At 37.7% G+C, this 22,973-nt stretch overlaps 7 protein-coding genes across 9 annotated transcripts; 6 read left to right on the top strand and 1 right to left on the bottom strand.

Annotated features, from left to right (window-relative positions):
- Nucleotides 1-1,187: 1,187 nt before the first annotated feature.
- LOC110754704 (POLLEN-EXPRESSED TRANSCRIPTION FACTOR 2) lies at nucleotides 1,188-3,258 on the top strand. Its single transcript, XM_021955808.2, has one exon. It carries the CDS (start codon nucleotides 1,407-1,409, stop codon nucleotides 3,042-3,044), a length of 1,638 nt encoding a protein of 545 aa, XP_021811500.1. The 5' UTR covers nucleotides 1,188-1,406; the 3' UTR covers nucleotides 3,045-3,258.
- An 895-nt stretch (nucleotides 3,259-4,153) lies between these two features.
- Nucleotides 4,154-5,100, bottom strand: LOC110755053 (uncharacterized protein At5g01610-like). Its single transcript, XM_021956211.2, has one exon. The coding sequence runs from the start codon at nucleotides 4,974-4,976 to the stop codon at nucleotides 4,566-4,568; it is 411 nt and encodes a 136-aa protein (XP_021811903.1). The 5' UTR covers nucleotides 4,977-5,100; the 3' UTR covers nucleotides 4,154-4,565.
- Nucleotides 5,101-5,419: 319 nt separating this feature from the next.
- On the top strand, nucleotides 5,420-6,253 carry LOC110755062 (uncharacterized). Its single transcript, XM_021956223.2, has one exon. The coding sequence runs from the start codon at nucleotides 5,555-5,557 to the stop codon at nucleotides 5,960-5,962; it is 408 nt and encodes a 135-aa protein (XP_021811915.1). The 5' UTR covers nucleotides 5,420-5,554; the 3' UTR covers nucleotides 5,963-6,253.
- A 1,205-nt stretch (nucleotides 6,254-7,458) lies between these two features.
- On the top strand, nucleotides 7,459-9,334 carry LOC110755216 (heavy metal-associated isoprenylated plant protein 28-like). The gene is made up of 3 exons (XM_021956399.2): nucleotides 7,459-7,596; nucleotides 8,099-8,174; nucleotides 8,689-9,334. The coding sequence occupies exons 1-3, from the start codon at nucleotides 7,591-7,593 to the stop codon at nucleotides 9,093-9,095; spliced, it is 489 nt and encodes a 162-aa protein (XP_021812091.1). The 5' UTR covers nucleotides 7,459-7,590; the 3' UTR covers nucleotides 9,096-9,334.
- A 1,057-nt stretch (nucleotides 9,335-10,391) lies between these two features.
- Nucleotides 10,392-14,804, top strand: LOC110755251 (Hydrolase-like protein family). 2 transcript variants are annotated; one of them, XR_002526467.2, is made up of 11 exons: nucleotides 10,392-10,844; nucleotides 11,026-11,170; nucleotides 11,544-11,611; nucleotides 11,949-12,019; nucleotides 12,146-12,388; nucleotides 12,734-12,897; nucleotides 12,982-13,037; nucleotides 13,146-13,198; nucleotides 14,019-14,187; nucleotides 14,283-14,391; nucleotides 14,480-14,531. XR_002526467.2 is itself a non-coding variant. In XM_021956429.2 (11 exons), the coding sequence occupies exons 1-11, from the start codon at nucleotides 10,709-10,711 to the stop codon at nucleotides 14,582-14,584; spliced, it is 1,308 nt and encodes a 435-aa protein (XP_021812121.1). In that variant the 5' UTR covers nucleotides 10,397-10,708; the 3' UTR covers nucleotides 14,585-14,804. The 2 variants fall into 2 exon arrangements, 1 of the variants encoding a protein (XP_021812121.1); XM_021956429.2 differs by having other exon boundaries at nucleotides 10,397-10,844; nucleotides 14,294-14,391; nucleotides 14,480-14,804.
- An 814-nt stretch (nucleotides 14,805-15,618) lies between these two features.
- LOC110754900 (14-3-3-like protein B) lies at nucleotides 15,619-19,100 on the top strand. 2 transcript variants are annotated; one of them, XM_021956027.2, is made up of 7 exons: nucleotides 15,620-15,797; nucleotides 16,172-16,478; nucleotides 16,565-16,652; nucleotides 17,323-17,432; nucleotides 17,553-17,701; nucleotides 18,644-18,699; nucleotides 18,840-19,100. In XM_021956027.2, exons 1-7 carry the CDS (start codon nucleotides 15,725-15,727, stop codon nucleotides 18,840-18,842), a joined length of 786 nt encoding a protein of 261 aa, XP_021811719.1. In that variant the 5' UTR covers nucleotides 15,620-15,724; the 3' UTR covers nucleotides 18,843-19,100. The 2 variants fall into 2 exon arrangements, with proteins under 2 accessions (XP_088108741.1, XP_021811719.1); XM_088252615.1 differs by lacking the exons at nucleotides 18,644-18,699; nucleotides 18,840-19,100 and having other exon boundaries at nucleotides 15,619-15,797; nucleotides 17,553-17,712.
- Nucleotides 19,101-20,684: 1,584 nt separating this feature from the next.
- On the top strand, nucleotides 20,685-21,620 carry LOC110755241 (olee1-like protein). The gene is made up of 2 exons (XM_021956421.2): nucleotides 20,685-20,910; nucleotides 21,037-21,620. Exons 1-2 carry the CDS (start codon nucleotides 20,751-20,753, stop codon nucleotides 21,381-21,383), a joined length of 507 nt encoding a protein of 168 aa, XP_021812113.1. The 5' UTR covers nucleotides 20,685-20,750; the 3' UTR covers nucleotides 21,384-21,620.
- The last annotated feature ends 1,353 nt before the right edge of the window (nucleotides 21,621-22,973 follow it).

Here is a 22,973-nt window from a genome sequence, read left to right as displayed (position 1 = left end):
GGGACATTAAAGATATGCTGCTACTGTTGTTAGTTGTATCATTTCTCAATTTTAGCAATGAATTTCATGAAAATGTCAAAAGTGTTTTGGTTTTTTGGAAATATGAATATCATTTCCAGTTTTTATGTGCAATTTTGTAATCCTTTGTACGTATCAACAATGTTTGTGCAACATTTCATATGCATGCATCCCATATTCACAACAACTGTCTCACAAGTCCTCATGATCATAGTATGAAATATCGATAATATCGACGAAATATCGAGGATATTTCGGAACATATCCATGTACATATCGTATAAATATCGACAATATCAATGATAATATCGGAAAATATCGATGTTGATAATTTCGCTCACACTTCAGCAATATTTTGTCAAAATATCGGTGTAATATCGCTAAAATATCGATGTAAAGGAAAAAAAAAGAAAAAAAAAAAGAAAAAAAAGGGGAAAAAAAGGGGAAAAAGGGAAAAAAGGGAGAAAATGGAGAAAAAAAAAACACAAAGGAGATTTGAACCCCTCCCATTTTACTCCTCCAACACCTTAATCACCATATCACTAATGTTTTTGTGATAATATGCTAAAATATTTATTTTTATATGGGTGGCATGTTAACAATTACATGCAAAACTATTTTGGGGATTTATCATTTGATGACTACTCTTCACAATACACTTACTCTACACATAGAGATGATGAAGATAGTGAAAAATTTGAACCTCATAGGAACTCTATGTGGTACTAAGTCACTCATGTATCTTACTATGCAATGTATAAAGTGTAAAATATTGTAGTAAATCATTATATATAAATGATTATGGTGTGTTTAATTTTTTTTCATTAATTACTACATATTTTCTACACTTACAGTGTTTGCCAGCTCGCTGTATAATCAACTTAAATAAGTTAAATCTATCATGCAATGCATTTCATTCTAATTTTTTGTGATAAATTAATAGATAATTGACTAAAAATTTCAAAGTTTTTCTTATAATTTTCGTGGTTTTTATTCAATTTTTATCGATATCGATAATATCCCGATATTTCCATAGAAATTTTCGTGTTTTTGGATTACCGATATTTCCGATATCATCGATATTTTATACCTTGATTATACCCGATGGTTTGGACTGAAGCGCTGAGTGGAAAGTTTACTTCAAATCAAAGTGCCCCTCTTTCTTCCTTTCTTTTTTCCGGTTTGCCCTTTCCTAGTAGTTAAAGGGTTTCCCGGCATAAATACCAAAAATCTTGTGAGCTATCAAACCATATACCACTTAAATTACACAACTTTTATTAACTTTCACTCAAAATTTTCCTTCTCAAGTGCCCAATTTTCTCACCAACCAAACACCGCAACAGTGAGTAGTGAGTCTAGTGACATACCCCTCAATCACCGACCCAAACATGCCCATCTGCAACAGTTGCAAGGGCAAAACCTTCATCCGCGACGACATCACCAACAACCTCGCCTGCTCCACCTGCGGACGGCTCCAAGAGTACGACAATTTGGTCGAACAGTACGGCGGCATCAACGGCCCCACCGGCACCTTCGTCTCCGTCGGCACCACCGGCACCGGCAACGTTTACAGCTACAAAGAAACCAAAATCTACGAGGCAAGAAAGCTCATCGACGACGTGTCGCTTAGGCTGGGATTTTCGCCCTCCGAATCCGACGACGTCAAGAGAATGGTCGCGACAATCACCGAAGGTGAGTACGGCCAAGGTAATTGGTTCAATGTTTTCGTTGGTGCTTGCTCCTATGTTGGCATGAGAAGAGATAACAAATCCTTGCCGATCTCCGAGGTTGCTTCGGTGATCGGCTCCGATGCCTATGAACTTGGTAGGATGATCATGCGGGTTGTTAATTTCCTCGATTTGAAAAAACCCAATTTTCCAGAATTCGATATTGTCAATTTGTTCGAGCGGACGCTTAGGAATTCGCATAGTTTCGCTGATGTTGAAGGGGATAAGCTGCACAGAATGAAAAAACAGGGCATATTTTTGATACATTGTGCCATGAAGTGGTTCTTGACCACCGGGCGTAGGCCGCTTCCAATTGTGGCGGCGGTGTTGGTTCTTGTGGCGGAGTTGAATGGTATTAGCATTAGGATTGAGGAATTGGCTAAGGAAATCCATGCTGTTGTACATACCAGTAGGTTGAGGTATAGGGAGCTTTTACAGGCGCTTGTGAAGGTTGCACAAGCCTTGCCTTGGGGGAAGGATATTACAGTTAAGAATGTGGTTAAGAATGCCCCGTTTGTGATTCAGTATATGGAGAGGAAGGCGATGTCAAAGCCGAGTAAGAAGAAGGATTCAGAGGGCTCGAAGGGCGGTGTTGGGTTAGATTTGGGAGATGTTGTTAGAGATTGTTTGAGGAAAGATATCGGAGATGGGACTGATATGATGTCCTTTGAAGATGATTATGAAACAGAAATGGAAAAGTTAAAATTTGCACACCAGTCTCGGTATTTTGAGGCAGAAGATGGTGGGTGCGCATTGGGTGTTGACAATGTGGATAAGCTGAAGCTTTCACATGAATGCTTATCCATGATGTACTCAAAGTTTTTGGATGAGGTTGGGAATGTAAAGTTGTCTGGGGGGTTAAAAGAGGTTCATGAAAGGAAAAAGAGGCGGGGTTTTGAGCTCCATGCTTGTACAGAGTGGTGGAATGGAAAGTCTGCATTGAGCAGGAGGCTTCTACTTAAGGAGATATTGGAGAAAGATGTAGGATTGGATGTTGTGCCCCCATCTTTTGTTAATGGTTGCGTGACTGTAAAGAAGAGGAGAGAAAAGATAAATGCTGCCAAGCTGCGTATTGATAAAATTATGCATCCATTAAATGCTCATTCAGGTGACAGTAGCGATACTTGCACTTCTGAAGATGTACATACTACGAAGAAGAGAAAGAGAGCACGTGGTATTGATTGGGAAGATTTAATTATTGAAACTCTTCTCCTTCATCGAGTAAAAGAGGAGGAAATTGAGAAGGGGTGGTACAATGTCTTACTGGAATTACATGTGTTCAACTCTGGGATTGTGTGAGAGCTTCTGACATGGTGGAACCGTAATCGGTGGAATATTCTCACATGTCTTTCCAACTGCATGATCGAAGTTACATTTTTGTTGGATTTTGATGAGATTTTGTTAATCTTACATCTGATACAATTATACAAGCTCTCTCCTGTTTTGAAACAGAAGATTGGCAATTACATTATAATACATACTGGTTCTTCTAATGGGACCTCATTCTTTTGTTACAAAGGTTATTATTAAGAAAGGAAATTCTTTTGTCTCGAAGGTTTATCTTTTCTGCATATTTGTTGCTCTTTATGTTACCTGGCTCGTTTTTGGGTGGGGTGGGGTGTGTGGGTTGGATTCGGTCATGAAGAACACAATACAATACTGTATTGGCTGTTCTTTAGGGAGCTTTGATAGTTATGGGCATATTTATGTTTCATCGTGTATTTTGCAATTGCTAAGTTGCATTTATATCAAAACTCAATCTTCTTGGCAGCAAACTTATTTTCTCAGAACCATCTTTCTAGAAATTTCACCGGATGCATATTCTTTAATCAGCCATTTCATGCTCATGTCTACATCATTACTAGCCATAGCTCTGATCTGTCCGAACTTTCTTGAGTGATAAATATAAAGCTGTTTGCTTTTTCTCGAAAACATTCTTATTCTCTCTCTCTCTCGAAACCAAGTTTTTCTTTATATTTTTCTCGGGTGCAGTGAGATGTATTAGCTTCTGTTTTTACACTACGAGTAGGCTAAACAGCTAAGCGAATAAATGGTCAAATGAAACCATAGAATCAGTGCAATGCAGGTTTGCTGTATGAGTAAGGCTGATCACTTAAGTAAGCTTCATTATGCCTCAACTCTTAAATAAATGGCACTTGAATTTGTATTTCTTGCTCTGCCCTTGTTTTTAGTGCTTCTACACTAGTTCTTTAAACTGTTTGTGATGATTCATTTGATGATTGATGTTCATTTAACTGCTTACATCTTGCCTGCGAGATGAAATTTATTTTCTGGTTAGCTGTAAATGGAGCAATTTTCAGATTTCAAAATTTCTTTACTTGCCATTTATCATTTGTAGATGTGAAATTTGTAATAAGAGAAATCATTAAACTCTTAAATCTATGAACTTTGCTGCAGATGGGGTGACCCATGTGTCCCATTAAGTGCATCCTGTACTTTCTAAAATCTTCATAGCTAATGTTTATTTGCTGGATTGTTGTGAGATTGAATAGGCAATTCGTTTGATGATGAATTAATTTGATTAGGAACTTATTATTGTGCAAGTTAAGTATTGTTTCCATCATATCCGGTGTCATAAAACCCACTTCATATGGTATTAATTATCATCAACTGAATTTTTATTTTCCTAACAGGCTACGACAATCAGAAACCTTATCGAAACAAAGCCATTGATTTGGACAAGCAATGGATGGGGAAAAAAAAGAGAAAGATAAGCTTCCCCAAATAGGAACTGAGGTTGTAAAATGATGAAATTCAGGCACCTACTGGACTTTGGCATGCTTGGCAGTCAACGTGCAATTACTGCCCAGCAGCAAATGCATCAACCGGAAAAGTCTTGGTGATGCCAGCAAGGCTCTTGAAGTGAATCTTTCCAGTGGGCTGTTCATCAGCAGTTATTTCACTGACTGGTGGCCACAGCATGAGCTCCTTGGCCTTCACTCCCTTGAGCTTCTTAATCCTCTTCTTTTCAATATAGCCTTTAATTTCAGTGTCATAACTCACAAGCTTACTGATCAATTTGAAGCTGTGTTCGACCTTCTTCTTTTGGAGGATCCACATGTAGCCAGTGCTCCTCACAAACCCGACTTCAATCACATCGGCAAGGGGCAAAAGCCCAAGTGGAAGTTCAAACTCTTGCAGCAGCGCAGTCGCCAACGCCAGTCCCTCTTCGTGGCCCTTCTTGACGATTCCTCCTTCCTTCTCTGCCATGATTGAACCCTTTTTCTTCTTCTTTAAGTTCGAAGAAAACCAGTGAAGTTGTAAGTACTTTTGGGTAAGGGGATTAATTTATACCAAGTTACTGCATGCATGGGACAAATAGAATGGAGAAACCAAGGTAATTTTCATTGTAGTAGTCACCAAATTTTCACTTAAATCCTTATTTTATGATCCATGGGATGAAGCACTGGAGGCTCCAAAGTGTGTTGTGGTCTTCACCCCCCATTTTGCTGCTTTTGTTGGGTCCTATTCTTCCTGTTCGTTTAAGACAATTGCAACCAGACAATGAGCTGCCCAAATTCAGTATGGGAAATTAGGCGTATCGTATCATTGAGCTTTGTACTTGAACTGAAACAATGTTGTAATCTAAGATTAACGTATCGATTAAAACTAGGTGTGTAATGGTCATCAATCTTAAGCACACTGTTGAAACTTGTCCCAATGCATGTAGTAACTTTGTATAAATTAACCCCTTTACCTCAACCAAACATACCCACAACTTCACTGCTTCATTTGAAACTTTAAGCAAACAAGCAAGAAAGAAAGAAAGAAAAACAGAGTTATCGGTCATGGCAGAGAAGGAAGGAGGAATTGTCAAGAAGGGCCATGAAGAGGGACTGGCATTGGCAACTGCGCTGCTCCAGGAGTTTGATCTTCCTCTAGGGCTCTTGCCCCTTGCCAATGTGATCGAAGTCGGCTTTGTGAGGAGCACCGGCTACATGTGGATCCTCCAGAAGAAGAAGGTTGAGCACAGCTTCAAATTGATCAGTAAGCTTGTGAGTTATGACACTGAAATTAAAGGCTATATTGAAAACAAGAGAATTAAGAAGCTCAAGGGAGTGAAGGCTAAGGAGCTCATGCTCTGGCCTCCAGTCAGCGAAATCATTGTTGATCAGCCCACCGGAAAAATCAACTTCAAGAGCCTTGCCGGCATTACTAAGACTTTTCCGGTTGAGGCATTTGCTGCCGGCCAGTAGAAGCTAGCAAGCAAGCCAAGGTCCAGTGGGTGCCTACATATCATCAGTTTACAACTTCATTTCCTTACTTGGGGAAAATTTCTCCCTTTTTTTTCAATTTCCCCACTGTTTTCGTCCAAATCCAGGCTGTATCATGATATGGTTTCTGATTGTGGTATCCTACTAGAAAATAAAAATTAAGTTGATGATAATCAATACCATAAGGAGTAGATTTTGAGTTTTGTACCCAAATCATCTTTATGAATTAAATTTATGAACTAGAAATCTTTCAGTGTCAACCTTGGATGGTAACACATATGTCATTATAAATATAAATATATCGCTCACTCTTATTATAATACGTGAATAATTTCCTAAATATCTAAAGTCCAACTTCCTCATTCAAATGCTCAGACGTAGGAGAGATATCGGTTGTACCAATTAGAAAGGGATTGTTACAAAAGTCGTTTTCTTAAATTAAAAGTCCCGGATCACGGTGCACATGAATTTGGAATCTCACTTTGTATGGTCCTGCAAGGCAAAGATATGCAACTAGGCCATATTTCACCGACCTCCCCTCCACCTCCCTCTCTCTCTTTTCCAGGAACCAGAACTTGAAGACCAAGTCAAGTCCACTCCTTTTTTCTCCTTCTCGAATCTCAATATCCATATTATTATCAAATATGGTATCACTTCTTTATCTCGGTAATAAAAAATTGATGCTACATATCATATTTATAATCTTATTTTTCATTAAAATAAAGACAAGAAAATTCATTTACAAACTACACTATGATGAGTAAATATGTTACAAATAATTTATTCGATACGAAAGCGATGCATTAGACACAGAGAGTGTTCAAGTCGTGTTATTATAGGCCATATATATATATATATATATATATATATATATATATTTACGACGGAACATGACCTAATTGTAACTCATTTTTCCAACTTACCAACGGGGCTATGTCTATCCACGAGCATTATAGTACAACAACTTGCACATGTGACATGTAATAAAGTTGTAAAGATGATATATATGATGGAATCCATTATCCATGCATATATTTATTAATTAATGGCTATATACATAATGATGTCGATATAATTAAAAACATTTTAATAATAATGACGATGATGATGACTATATGTATGGCGTTAGCAACTATGGTGACGGCCAAAGTGGTTTAATAATTGCAATTAAAAAAATAAAATAAATATCCATTGTTATTTCCTGTACACACCGGAGTGACTTGACCAACACGGTTAAGTCCTTCATTAGACAATATATTACTTGAACAGGTAGGTTATTAGAAATTTGAAGCTCATCAGAAGGCTTGCACATCAACTTCTAAGCACTTGCTGTGCACTTTCACTGAAAGCAAGATCGATGGGGAAGGAGAAAACGAAATATATAAAAAGAAAGTTGTGTTGTGGGGGCTACTCGTTTTAAAAAATATTCTAACTTATCTTGCCTTAGCTTAGGCCGCAGCGTTGAACTTGTCATATATCTTTGGACAAGGATCTCTGGCGTCTATTTATATTGAGTGCAATTGCATTTTAGTTTCTCATTCCAATAAGTTAGAGGCTCAAACGTACGAACCAATTTGCAAAAGAGACCAGAGATATATCTTATTCCAACAATGACGGTGAGAAACAACTCTTTTTGGTTTTCTATCTGTCTATATATTTGTCTCATCTCTGATGACATATACATCAGAGATGAGGTTTATGCATGTACTTCAGTCAGGGAAGGAGTCACAAATCCCTCGTAATATACTTCGAAACATATGTCATAACAATACAATTTCTGCAATTAACTTAGTGCTTCCAGTTGAAGATGAGAAAGTTATGCGCAAGTGATTTTCAAGTTACTTGCTTATACTTCATGACAGCGTCCTTAATTATATATGAAAGTTTATATCCACGTATTATATATGTTGGACAACTTTCAATCCAAGAACAGTATATACAAGCTGAAGTTATGCATGGCGTGTTAGGTACTTATTTTTGAAGTTTACACTAACTGCATTAGTAGAAGGTACTTATTTTTGAAAATTTATTTGCTAGGTCGTCTTTGTCAAGTGGCCTTCCATCACCTTCTGCATAAATTGAACTGTAATTAATCTGTTGATTGTTAATTTTGTGCAGATAGTGGAGCTCATAGTGCACATGGACTGTGCTGGCTGCGAGACCAAGATAAGGAAAGCTCTGAAAAAGCTGAAGGGTATAATTTTGTAGAAGTGCTTTTGTCGTCTTCTTCTTCTTCTTCTTTTACTCGCTCTATCTCCAGCATTAATACAAGTTATTGAGAAGAGATGATCCTGCAGAAATTTAACACTTTCTTTCTAATGATTGGTGGGTTATGAAACGGACAAGTACGTCACATAAAATTAAATGATTAGTTAAAGAGATTACTTAAAAGACCAAAACAAAGGCCAAAAGTTTTCCTTCTATTCTAAGTAAGAAGGATCGACAAGGTACAATATAACAAGTAGCATGTTGGTTTAAAAAATATCGAAAGCTAGATTTTACTCCTTTTAAAATATTCAGCTTAGCTTAATCCCTTGGTTAAGATTATCTGTAATCTTTTAACTAGTCATGTACGGAGAGGGGAATCGAACTTGAGTGTAAGGGGACGGACACACCGACTTAGCCAGCTAACTTAACCGTACATATGCTTTATTGTGATGATTCTAATGTTATTATGTAAATTAATTAATTAACTGTATGGATGGCAGGAGTGGATGCTATTGATGTAGACATCAACATGCAGAAGGTGACTGTAATGGGATGGGCTGACCAAAAAAAAGTGTTGAAGGCAGTTAGGAAGACTGGAAAGAGAGCTGAGCTTTGGCCTTACCCTTACAATCCACAATACCACAACATCAATAATCTCCAATACTACCGTCAACATCAGCCGCACGATCATCATCATGATCATCACCATCATGGCTACAAGAAGCAAGCACCCATCAACACCTATAACTCAATACCTAATTCATCCTACTCCTACAACTACTACAAGCATGGCTCCACAAGTCATGAGCATGGCTACTATCAACCTCCTCCTTACTCCACCATTTTTAGCGAGCAGGACACTGCTGCGTTCAGTGACGATAACCCTCATGCTTGTTCCATAATGTGAATTCACTGTGATGTGTACATAGTAAGATATGTATATACGCCAGTGGTTTTCTCCATGTTTTTTTATTTTCATCTTTTAATAAGAATGCTAGCGTCAGTTGTTTATCCACCGACAGTTCTATGATGCGGTGGCATAACTTTAGTTTGAAGGTTTTCTTCTTCACTACCTTTGTAAATACAGTGTGTGGTCATGTATATTATTATAATACAGAGTGGTGGCGACATATAATTATTTTGTTCCGTATATGATGTTAAACATCTGGAGACACCAAGCATATTGGGCTCCCATTCTAAAAAGTAGTGACTCCCAATTCACCTTGGGCCTTGTACCCGAATTCTAAATGTACATAGAATTAGCTGAAGTCATTTTAAGCTAAAATAAGCTCATAACCAATTTTAAGCAAGTAGCTACTCATGCACTCGAGGTTCTTAGATATTGCTTGGATGAAAAAGTAAGCACTTTGACCAAATTCATTGAACATACAATCGAACACACATTATTTTATTGCAGTTAGTAGCACAATCAATAATCAAACATCTATTTAAATATGAGAAATAATGACAAATGCAACAATATTATTGGTGGTCTGAGTAATCAGATCCAAGTAGTATCGGGCCATAATGCTTGTTTGGACATATTAACAAACAACAAACTGGACAGAGAACCTTTAGGCATAGAATCAGAGAAGAGAAGAGATAGGCATATTAGGCGCGCAGATCGAAAACCAAATCAAAGCGCCATGATTTCTTGGTGTCAATCTTCAAGGGTGGGCATGCATTTATCCACGTCACACTGTGGCACAATAATTGCTTTCCATTTGGCGCCTTTTGACTACAACAGCTAGCTCACCAAAGGTGATGATCTTTGCTCACATCTTCTATATTTTTTTTGCACCGAAAAAAGGTTATATTATTAAGACACTATTGTTTCTATATCTCCCTTGTCATTGTTCAGAAAAGTCCACAATTGACTCTTCATTTTTAGAGATATTTAGCCAAATATCCTCCTCTAATCTTAGCCGTTCAGATGCATCTTAGGGTTAATATCTTGCCACGTGTTTAAAGAGCCACAATTGACAAGGGTTTTTTTAGGGTCCAAGTTAACAAATTTGTTAGTTGCATACCTAAGTTACGTCAGTTGGCTAAAGTTATTTGTCCGACTGCTTGCAGCTCTCATCCTCGTATAATAGAGTAGCTTAGAATATTAGTTTGTTTAAATAAAAAAACAAATTAACAAGTTGGTAATGGTAGTTTTCTCATTACCAAGAAGAGGAAAACTGCCCCTTAAACAAATAATTTTGGCATTTTCTTTAGCTTAGAAAAAAAAAAAGGCACTGGTAGTTGATATCCACTACACTACAATAATTTTTGTCTGAATATTTAATGGTGCCCTTAATTTATATTTATTTCGCAGAAAAGAATAGAAAAAATCGAAATAACCGCTGAGGAGCTGAGTGAGGCAGAGACATGGGCTTGCTTGCGTATAGCAGTCAGGAGGAAGATAACGAAGGATTAGACATTATGGCGACGATGCTGACTTCGCTTTGATTCAAACGAGAAATTAGGATCTCTCTCTCTTTTTCTCTCTATAAATACATATAAATACTTATATATATGGCATCCGCTTCTCTGATTCACGCGCGCTTTGGTTACTCTACGAGATTCAGTGATAATCGACGATATGGTTCGCAGGCACCTGTAGGCTCTTCGTCTTCGTCTTGTTGCTCTTCGTCTCTGGGCTTTTCTTCTGGTAATTTTAAATTTCTCTCAAATAATTTTCCCGGGGAATTTTTTGAGATTTGATTTCAAAGGTGTAATATTTGCTTAATTGCCTCAAACTAATGGTCTTTTTGTAATATAGCATTAATTTCTTGTGTTAGAAGCATGGCCCAATTCTTCTTATACACACTTTAATAAATAAAAAATTGCAGGGTTATATAGTTGTTGGAGAAACCAAGGCCTTAGAGCTCAAGCTATGACTAGTCGGGGAAATTTTGCATCAGCCTCCGGGGGTGTTGCAAGTGCAGAGAATAAGCCTGATCATCTTCTCGTCCTTGTTCATGGCATCTTGGCAAGGTATATGTTGTTCCAAGTCTCAAATATAGCTCTGTTTGTAAATTGTAGTTGGTTGTTCTTCCCAAAAATGAAATTTACAGAAAAGGGATTGCTTTCTTCAACATTTTTTTTTTACTGAAACAAATGGAGATGAGAAACAAAAGTTGTGTTGAGGGTCTTAATTTTGTTTGTGCTGTTGAAGGAATATGTCTGCGCATATGATCATTCATTATTGTTCTTTGAGTCTTATTACTGCTACTTTCAAATTTTGGGATTCTACATGTTGAAGGTTTCCAATACGCAACTGCTTGGACTTTGTTTCCATGACTATGTATTTCTTTGGCTTTTTCTCCCCCCAAATTGATATCAAGTTGACTGATTCCTAGTAATGCAGCCCAAGTGACTGGACATATGGGGAAGCCGAGTTACGAAGGCGTCTTGGAAGAAATTTCCTAATTTATGGTAAATTTATTTCAGTACTTCCGGTGTAATTTAATTTCATATGTGTGGAATTAAAATTTGAACAACAAGAAGTCACAAAGTACCACTCAGAAAAGGTAGTTGATGTTTGTTGACGGCTGTCGTACTAAGAAGGATAGTGATAAACCTGGCCTGAACTGATCTAGTATCTTGTTTATCTACTGGGAAGAACACATATTTGGTACACTAGGGTGTGATGATGATATCACAATTTGCACCTAAGATTGATTTTTTAAGTTCCCCTGTCTTTGCTTGAATAAATTTGATGTACGTGGCTGTTAGTCTGTGAGTGTTAACTTCATGGTTGACGTATTTGCAGCTAGTTCATCTAACACGTACACTAAAACTTTTACCGGGATTGATGGAGCTGGAAAACGATTAGCAGATGAGGTAAGTTTTGAAATTGATGAGCCAATGTGTAAAATTTTCAAACTTTTGTTTTATAGCATGGTACCTGTGGCTTTTTTGGGAAATAGAATATGATAGTTATATAACTTAGGCATTCATGATAAGCAGGTCATGCAAGTTGTGCAAAAGACAGATAGCTTGAAGAAGATCTCATTTTTAGCCCATTCTCTCGGGGGCTTGTTTGCAAGATATGCAATTTCTGTCCTTTACACACCCGATGATGGTGCCAATACAACCATTGCAAATTCACAAACAGCATACTCTTGGGGACGAGGAAAGATTGCTGGTTTGGAGCCAATCAATTTTGTAACATTGGCAACTCCACATCTCGGGGTGAGAGGGAAAAAACAGGTCGGTATATCATCCTTAGTTAATTGCATTTACAATATAGTTACATCTGAATATTCATGCCATGCTGGACTCTGCTGATGTGCCTTCTTTCCAAAATCATTTGGACTTTGCATTCCAACTTACAGCCGTGTGCTTAATACACTTCAAAAAGGATGACTAGATAGTTTAAATTTGTCTGGCTGTGTTTAATTTAAACACTGTTGTCTAACCATTCAAGAGGTGTTTGAGGACGTTATGTTGTGGGACTGTTGTAGAACTAAGATAGTTGTTGATACCAAGTGTCTGGGACTACTACCACCTTACCTTTATATAGAAAATTCTAACTTCTGTTTGATTTTTCTTCAGCTGCCGTTTCTATTCGGAGTACCTTTCTTAGAAAAGCTTGCTGCTCCAATTGCTCCTATTATTGTTGGTAGAACTGGTAGTCAGTTGTTCCTCACTGATGGTAAGCCTGAGAAACCTCCACTTCTTTTGAGAATGGCATCTGATTGTGATGACGGAAAATTTGTGTAAGTGCAGCACTTTATATTACTTTAGACCATTTTCGTTTCACCGAAGTTCTAAATTTGGTTCTAATATATTCCATTTTGCAGATCTGCTTTGGGGTCTTTTAAATGTCGCATTCTTTACGCTAATGTATCTTATGATCGTATCCTACTGCATATCATTCATATTTAGCGCAATGAGATGATTGTATTAACTTTTATATATTCGTTAGTCTTCTCTTCAATATATCAGTTTCTTTAACACTGCACAGATATGGTTGGTTGGCGCACATCATCAATTAGGAGGGAAACTGAAGTTTTTAAGGTGACAGTTAATTCTCTGGTTGAGCTATGCCATACTTACTTTCTGTTCATTAATTAACTGTTAAGTAAATGAGTAATGCATTGAGGACTGAGTTTGTAGCGTGCATATGCAAATTTATTTCGGAAGATGCCAAATTATGTTAGCGCTATTTGACCGGGGCTAAAGTCGTAAAGTGGTTTTGAGGCCAGGGGCAAAGCAAGTTTTTATGATTAAATGTTTCTTTTTCCTACTAGTTAAAACAGGGCCTTTTTTGGTGTTGGCTATGGTGGCAATTAGTCATTAGTTGTCAGGGTCAAGGGAATTATGATCAGTCATGATTATGCTTGCAAGTGTCATTTCGTAATTATGGAGTTATTCAAATGCTTCTCAAGGTTCTGCACTAAAGTCAGAGGTGCACCCCTAGAGTTATTCAGAGGGTGTAATAAGATGAAAACGGTCTTTCTTTCTCCCACCATGTTAACTTCATTTACATGGTTGCTTTTCATAATTATTTCTTTTCGGGACAGAAGCATTTTCCCATGCAAGATCAGATATATAATGGCTACTAATCCAGCATCTTTCTAGCTGCTACTATATTTTGAAGTAAAAAAATTTTAAGCTAATCAGTGGTTACATGTAAAAATCTTCTTAGTTGATGTAATTGCTATTTTGCAACTGATGTAACTTTTCGTTATCCATTGAGACAAGCAGTATGATTTCTTCATGGCCATCATATTTTTCAAGCTAAATGGTTTAGTCCTTGAATACAACTGATTAGTTTACATACCCTTTGTGTTTTATATGTATCACTCTGAATATATATTTCTAACTTTGTTGGCAGCCCCCCCGCCGGTCTTTGGATGGCTACAAGCATGTTGTAGATGTGGAGTACTATCCCCCAGTCTCCTCAGAAGGTCCCCATTTTCCTCCTGAAGCAGCTAAAGCAAAGGAGGCGGCCCAGAGTGAACCCAACACACAGAACACATTGGACTATCATGAAATTGTTGAAGGTATCCAAATGATAAATGCTAATAGAAATTCAGAATAGGATGATAACAGATGAAGTTTATCCTTTTCCCATAACTTTGATTAACAATTTGTTTAGTATGTGAACAGAGGAAATGATACGCGGCTTACAGCAGTTAGGATGGAAAAAAGTTGATGTCAGCTTTCATTCAGCATTTTGGCCCTTCTTTGCCCATAACAACATTCATGTACTGTCTGTCATCAATCAATCTTTGGTCAGGAGATTTTGCTTCTTTGTTTCTGGTTTCTCAGACTGATTTCTGTTTGTGAATCCAGGTGAAAAATGAATGGCTCCACAATGCTGGTACCGGAGTGGTCGCTCACGTTGCTGACAGCCTAAAGCAACAAGAATCCTCCTCATTTATCACCGCCAGCTTATAGCTATAATGTGGTAATGTAAGTGCAGTGTAGCTGAAACATGTAGAATAACCTCACGATATGAAATTAGTCGATGACACATTTGTTGTTCATTAGTGTAGATCTCTTTACCTAATTGTCGACTCATATAAACTTTGATATATGCAAAAGATGTATGGATGTAAATTTGTATATGTAGCCAACAATGCGATCAATAAAGGTAGTACACGTAGCATCACTCTTATGAATGCTGTTGGTTTCGTCCGAGTCAAAGATTTCATCACCATATAGCATCAACGACACTCAGTCACCTACTCGAGCGTAGCAGAATGATGCTAGCGAGATCTTCCAAATAATCAGTGAGGATTGCTTCCTTCACGTGGGTAGGGCTGTTCCACGTGAATTCTTCTTCTTTTCGTTTCCATTTTGTAAGAAAGTTTGTTGAGAACGAATTAGTATAAAACAGTTACATTTTTGTTGTGTAAACACAATCCGAAACTTGAATTTCGTTGAGGTTATTTGTCAAATGATAATTAACTACTTTAAATTACTCTAATTTACGAAGAAAATAGTCAAATTCAGTGGAAGAGAGCAAACACACTACCATGTTTAACCTACCAAGAAAGGAATCGAATTGAGTGGAAGGAGAGTGAACACTGAACACACTAAACATGTTCAACTGCCTTAACCGGCTAATTTTCCGATGAATTTATTTTTTACTTTTTTTCGATAACCAGCTCCCATCCGTTATAACGCTTAATAAAACCGGTCCCTCCCACCTTCAACTGCATACCCCGCCACAATCATTTCGACGCCGTTGAATCCACGCGCTCTGCCTCAACCGCAACTGTCATTCTCTCAAAACCAAGTAGTACGTGGTCCAATTGGGAAGGGAAAAAAAAAAAAAAAGTAGTACGTGGTCCAACGCCCCCACTAGCGCGTGGGAATGTCATGTCGGTTTTGAACCGGGCTGGTCTTGGCATAGTGGGAGAGCGGGGCCACGCTCCGGGCCCCTCCAACCGGTCCTCACCCACCCAACCACACCAAACGATGCCCCAGACCTTTTCATAAAGCACAAAGGGAGAGAGAGAGAGAGAGGCTTAGAGAGAGAAACAAGGGTTGAGAGCTCGCACAGAGAGAGAGATAGAGGGAGTGAGATCAGCCATGGCTTCCACCAAAGAGAGAGAGAACTACGTCTACACCGCTAAGCTCGCCGAACAAGCCGAGCGCTACGATGGTCTCAGTCCCTCACTCTCTCACTATTTTCTCTTCTATTTTTTTTTTGTTCTTGTTTTTCTTTATATCTTTTTCCTTCAGATTGTGTGAACGTATACTTTGTTTGGCTAGTGAGAAAAGCAAAGAAACCAGAGTAGTAAACGGACTGTGGATTATTTCTTTCTCTCTTGTTATTTTTATCTTATTTAATTTAATCATCACGAGAATCTGAACTCAAACACTGTTTAGCCACTTCTCGCAGACTCGATTTTGTTATACTGAAAAAGCATTGAGATCTAAGCCTTTGATTTCTTTCTTTTTCATGCATTTTCTCGGCATCTTAACTCTTCGCCTGCACTTAGGGTTTTGCCTTGCATTTACTTTACCTTTTGACAGAAATGGTGGAGGCGATGACCAAAGTAGCGAAGCTTGACGTGGAGCTCACCGTGGAGGAGCGAAATTTGCTTTCGGTTGGGTACAAGAACGTGATCGGAGCTCGTAGGGCTTCGTGGAGAATACTGTCATCGATCGAGCAGAAGGAGGAGGGGAAAGGGAACGATCAGAATGTGAGCCGAATCAAGGAGTATAGGCACAAGGTCGAGTCTGAGCTCTCAAGCATTTGCAGTGACATCATGAGGGTTATCGATGAGCATCTCATTCCTTCCTGCACAGCTTTTGAGTCCACTGTGTTTTTCTACAAAATGTTAGTGGTTTTGAAGTTTTCCTTTGAGGGTTTTGGAGTGGATTAGTGTTTTTAGCGTTTTGAGTTGTTTATTTTGTGTAATCCAGGAAGGGAGATTATTATCGCTATTTGGCAGAGTTTAAGACTGGTGATGACAGGAAAGAGGTTGCTGATCAGTCAATGAAAGCTTATCAGGTATAGGAGATGATCTTTAGTTTGGTTTATGCGCTGTTTGCTTCCTGAGAAATATGCGGGAAACAAAAGAAATCAAGATTATGAAGTCTTTGTTGCTTGGAAAAAGTAAAACTTATATCTGATGTTAATGTCGGTACTAGTATCTTTTATGTTGAAATGACTACCTAATGCTATTATGCTGTATAGCTGGATTTGATTTTAACAGACAATGCATCATTCATGGTCTTTTCCTTATGTTAGGTGATCCAAGATATCTGTTATTAACTTATTATTGATTAAAGATGTCTGTCTTTTGCATTTGTTTACATTCTTAACTGTTTAGTTGATTGTGCACTGTGTATTTACACTTGAACTTATTCTTTGTGGTTAGAAGCCTATTACCGAAACCTTCAGTGAAGGATCCTGTTAGGTCCCTGTTCTTTCATTATTATTTTTTCTCGCTTCTGGCTGTTTGCCCTGATTTTGATTTGCATCTGAGACTTTCCATTTATATGTATGGTCTATGAGCAATGGGGGTTGTGCATAGGATGCTTGAAATGATTATACTGATTTTTTTCGTTGTATAAATAAACTGTCATTACTGTTCTGTAGAATGTTAAGATGATGCTATAAGAGTATAAGTAATTGATTTGTCATTTTGAGTGGTCTGTTATGTTTATCTATTTTGCAGGCAGCTTCTAGTAAAGCAGAGACAGACTTACCTCCTACACATCCCATCAGACTGGGTTTGGCCTTGAACTTCTCTGTCTTTTATTATGAAATCTTGAACTCTCCTGAAAGGTACGGGTGTAATTATATACATCGTGACCAAGATTCATGATATTGTATTTTTTTTTTTGGGCCAAAAGCAAATTAGAAGAAAAGAAATTTACTTGGTTGTACGTTGGTAATTTGTTCCAGAGCCTGTCACCTGGCAAAGCAAGCTTTTGATGAAGCTATCTCAGAATTGGATACTTTGAGTGAGGAATCATACAAAGATAGCACATTGATCATGCAGCTCTTGAGGGACAACCTTACATTGTGGACCTCTGACATTCCAGAGGATGGAGGTAATTCATAAATTACTATAGGGAAAAAAAAGTACGCTACCTTATGTGTTGTATCAGTGGAGTATCTCTCAACCTTAAAAGTATGCTAACCTGCACTGGACAATGTCATTTTATGCGGATGAGTTGTTCCTGACTCGTCGTATGTAGGTACAAGTCATGATGCTTATTCTTAATTACTTACTTTTGGAGTATCTTTTGATAAATCAACAGATCAATTTGTGATTGTGAGAAGTGTGTCTAACTACTAGCTTATTACAATCATCATCTCAATTATTAATCCTCGAGGTATAGACTTATTAGTAACCTTTTAATTCCTCTTCAGTCCTATGCTGCACTGGTATAGTGCAGGTAACCTAAAACAATAACAAGGTATTGCATTGGTTGCCTAGTAGCTTAAAATGCCTTTCTATGAGTGGTAGTTGTCTTTAAATATAAGGAGACCAGCCTACCCAGGTCTGTGCAAGTTTCAATAGGTAAGCTCTTGTTTATCAAAGGTCAGTGACCAAAAGTAGTGCTAGAGAGTTTTGCAGTTCCTTTGTTGTTTGAATTTTGACAATCTTGCATTTTTAAGAATTGCATGTGTTAGAAAGTATTTCTGCCCCTAGATAATTAATCCACAATGATGTTTGTTGCTGTTGATCATGTTATGGTACTTGTATTAGTGAGAGATATTTGGTATTATTTGATCAACGTAAAATTTATAATGTGGAGGAAGCAATAGTTGTAAGCATTAATAGTTGTAAGCATTTTATATTCAAGTATCCATAGTTTTATTTATAGACTTTCTTCGTAATCATGAATTCTGCAATCTATACAAAGTGGAATGACTGCTATATGGGATTAATACTGAATATTCATGTTGTGTGAAAGAGTTGAGAAATTGTTTGGGTACACTGCTAATCTGATATCTGCGTTGTTTATTCATTTAATACTTTGCTACAGCTGAGGAAGCCCAGAAGGTGGATGTCTCTGCTAAGCCTGGAGGTGAAGATGCAGAGGTAGCTTGTTTTCTTATTTAACAAACATTTTGTTTTCTCATTTGGGCCATATCTAGCAAGGATTTTATTATAATTTGGGTTGTTGGGTGTTCAACATCCTTATTTACCTTTCCTTTTCCTTTTCCTTTTCCTTTTGGCAGTGAATTGAAGCGGACCATGGCTAGGCATTGTGTAATTTGTGGATGGAGAAAGTTGATGCATGGTCTCTACCCTTGGAGGGGGTGCTTTTTTTTTTTCTTTTTCCAAAGTGAGATTCTAGTTAATTTCGTCATCTCGTTAATTTTGGGATTGTAGCTTGACCTTACTGTTAGTCGCATTTGCAACCCCGAATTCATCTGTCCATGTTCTTGACCTAATGTAAAGGCTTTCTTATGCACATCCAATCCGCTGTTTGTTGAGAATGTTTCTCCTTTTAGTTGGGGTATTGTTACAAATCAAATTGTCATGCTTTATCTGCGGAATGTATGGTAATTTGCTGTTTGCGTTCTTTTCTGGATGCTAGAGATGTTTTCAGCGTGTTTAACTTTTCACTCAAATCCACCGGTTCCAAGATTTTGTCCCTTAGCGCCTTCAACCACTCTGATTTTGTGATCTCTCCGTTTCCCTCGTTCTCATTTTGATATCAAATCGACAACATTAGTTTTGTGCAGTTTTTTTCCCCGTTCTTCTCCACATTCACGCGTTATCACTTTATTTAAAGAAGCTTACGAATGAAATTCTTATATTAATCAACTGGATTTAGAGGTTTCAATAGCCAGGTTAACATTCATTCTGGTTAAGTCGTACAAATGAACTGAATTCTTTCTGGTTAAAGCATCTCTTTCTAGTTGCTCCAAAACATTCTTTCTGGTTAAAGCATCTCTTTCTAGTTGCTCCAAAACATTCTGGATGAAAAGTAAACTAGGGTTCCCTCAATTAATGTGGATGTCAAGGCTTTTAGTACTAGAACTAGGGATCTCAAGCTTCTGCATTTAGTATCGGTATATTTACCCATTTGATTAATCTAATGGAGTTAATTATTCCACGTCAACATAATTATAACTCACCTTGTGTAGCATATCACTTACCCCTGATGAGCTCTATATTATTTTAGGTTTAATCAACGCCCCTTTCACCCTCTCACTTCTTCTAGATCTATCATAAACCCTCTTCTCAGACTCCCTGTTCATAGCTACCATTGCTCTCGCAGTCCAAACTCAACCCCTCCTGATTCCTATTTGACATTTTCTAACTTTAACTTATGCACCGTCAAGTTTCAATATAATAAAAACTGAAAATCTAGGACAAATTCAAAAGCATATCATAGGAAATACAACTTGATTCTATATTTATGTTCTTTTCTCATGTGGAAGTTTTGAGGAGAAAATTTTAACTGGAATTGGGGGAATTCCCTTTTTATCAACAAAGAAGTAAAGACACAAGTATGGCTATGCCCAAGTCATCAATTCTATGGCAAGCTTGAACTGTGCTAAAGAAAATAAAAAATAAACTTTTGATCATTGGTGCTGCATGTTGGAGAGATGGCATCCAATTCTCTGTTTGTTTGAGTGGGGAAGGTGAAAGGGGTATTGATTAAATCTAAAATAAAAAAAAGGCACCTAAAAATAATAAAATAAATAAATCACATTAGGGGTAAGTGATACGCTACAAAAGGTGTGTTTTTAATGCTGACGTGGAATAATTAACTCCATTAGATTAATCAAATGGTTTAGATTTGTGTAAATACACGTAAATGCATCGATACTAAATGTAGAGGCTCGGGATCCCTATAACTAGTAGTTTTCTTTGAGAACCAAACACAATTCGAGGCACAGAGAGATTTGAGGAGCAAAGAGCAAGTCAAACTAATTGTCTCAGCCACATGTAAACAAGGGAAGAAATGACAACCTCAGAAAAATAACTGCTAACCAAGAAAAACAAAACAAATTCCCCAACATATGCGTACTCTTTTTTTCTTTATAAAAACAGATCCCCCTCTAATCTGCACTTATATAGTCCTCCTCTAATATAAATCCATCTCCAACCAAACAAGAAAAAATTAATTTGGAACAATGGCAACCAAGTCTAGTGGTATTGTCCTTGCCTCTGCCCTTTGCTTCTTGTCCCTCCTCGGCTTCGCTTACTGCGCCGATAACCTCAGTGTGGATGGCCTTGTTTACTGTGACAACTGCCGTATCCAGTTTATGACCAGGATCAGTGAGCCCCTTAAAGGTACATACGGCTTCCCCAATCTATCTACTGTATTTGATACATACTGATATTCGATAGCAAACAATCTTTTTTCTTTTCTTTCTAACAATGTATGCATTCGCATTGCATGGAATGGGACACGTGCAGGTGCAAAGGTGAAGTTGGAATGCAGAGACCGGGAAGGCGGGACAGTAACCCTGAGCAGCGAGGCGGACACTGATGAGCTAGGAAGGTACCACATTCCGGTGGAAGGAGACCACGAAGAGGAGGTTTGTGAGGTGGTATTGGTGAATAGCCCCAGAGATGACTGCAGCGAGGTTAGCACTGACTCTCATGCGAAGTTGAGCGCGAGGATCAGCCTCACAAACAACAATGGCATCGCCGGACCCTATCGCATTCCAAACCCTCTTGGTTTCCTCAAGAAGGAACCCGACTCTAAGTGCGCTGAGGTCCTCAAGGAGCTTGGCCTAACCCCAGAAGGCGATCTTGCATAATGAAGTCGTGGTCGTGGTCATCGTCATCATCATGATTATCATTGTTTTCTTTTACATAATTCAATTCAATAGGAAATAAATGGGCTTTTAGTGATTTTCCCTACCAATCCGTTGTGATATGTATGTGAGAAATTGAATTTATGCATCGATCTATATGCAGTAGCAGTACTTCAGGGGTGTATTTTTGTCTAAGCTGGCTAATCAATATTAAATTTGATTTCGACTGTTGGTTTTTAATTGATGCGCATCATTGTTTGGTGTGACATTGTTTGGTTTTTAATTGATGCGCACCAAGTTTTTCTCCTCCTCAACGGGTTGCACAACAGAACATTGTTGAACATTCACGGCTATGTGACATGGAACCCACAATGCAGGATCTTTGATATTGAATCTCATTCCTTTGGTGGAGCTATATAATCAATTCACTATATAATGTATAATTTTGATACAAACGATGTTGAGAAGAGGGAAACGAATACAAGACTTCAGGTGCAGTGCATATATAAAATACTCTTCAATAACCAGTACTGAAAAATTCTTCAATATAATTTCACACACCTCTACAGAATCATGAGAGCGCAGAGCTAAATTATAGTACAGCCGGGCGGCTATACACGGTTTTTTTAATTTTTTTTCTAAAAATAGTATAACCGCACGGCTATGCTCGGTTTTTCCTAATTTTAAAAAATAGTATAGCCGCGCGGCTATACACGGTTTTTTAAATTTTTTCTAAAAATAGTATGGCCGTTTTTCCTTTGTTTAAAAATAGTATAGCCCCTAAACCCTTTATTTAAAAATAGTATAGCCGATTTTTTTTAAAAATCGTATAGCCGCGCGGCTGTACCCGGGTTATTTAATTTTTTTTTTTAATTGTATAGCCGAGCGGCTATACACTGTATTATTAGTGTTTCTTAAAAATAGTATAGCCATGCGGCTATACGCGACATGGTTAAATGTTTTTTTAGAACAGTATAGCCGGTCGGCTTTGCTGGGTTTTTTTTTTTTTTTTTTTAATGAATCGTATAGCCGTGCGGCCATACTGTTTTAAAATTTAAATAGTACAGCCGACCGGCTATACGTTTTTAAAATTTAAAGAGTACAGCCGATCGGCTATACTGTATACTCTCTTTTTCATTTGGCTATACTCTTTTAAATTAAATATTTAAATATTTAAACAGTATAGCCGCCCGGCTATACCATTTAAAAGTATTTTTATATAATATTGGATACCGAAGGAATAGATAGATGGCTTTGATCAGACGGTTAGCGATCATTCCCTTACTTAACAACATATTAGTATATGCTCCTTTTATAATTATGATAATTTTCATTATCCATTGTATTGGTTCTGTAACCAAACCAATAAAGACTTTTTACGCTGATTGTAATACTTATATCTGACAGGAAACATACAGCACGCAGATAATTTCCTTAGCTGTAATACTTAATTTCCCTAAACCCTAAACCCTCTCTCTCCCTCACCGTCTCGCGGATATTCTCTTTAAATATATTTACTTTTAAAATATTCATATATATTTAAAGAGTCATTCTCTCCCTCACCATCCTTGCAATCGTCTATGCTGCTGACGG

Source organism: Prunus avium, chromosome 4 (genome assembly GCF_965620075.1).
Source record: "Prunus avium chromosome 4, drPruAviu1.hap1.1, whole genome shotgun sequence".
Lineage (NCBI taxonomy): Eukaryota > Viridiplantae > Streptophyta > Magnoliopsida > Rosales > Rosaceae > Prunus > Prunus avium.
Note: the sequence above shows the minus strand (reverse complement) of the source record. Positions and strands in the feature narration are given on the sequence as shown.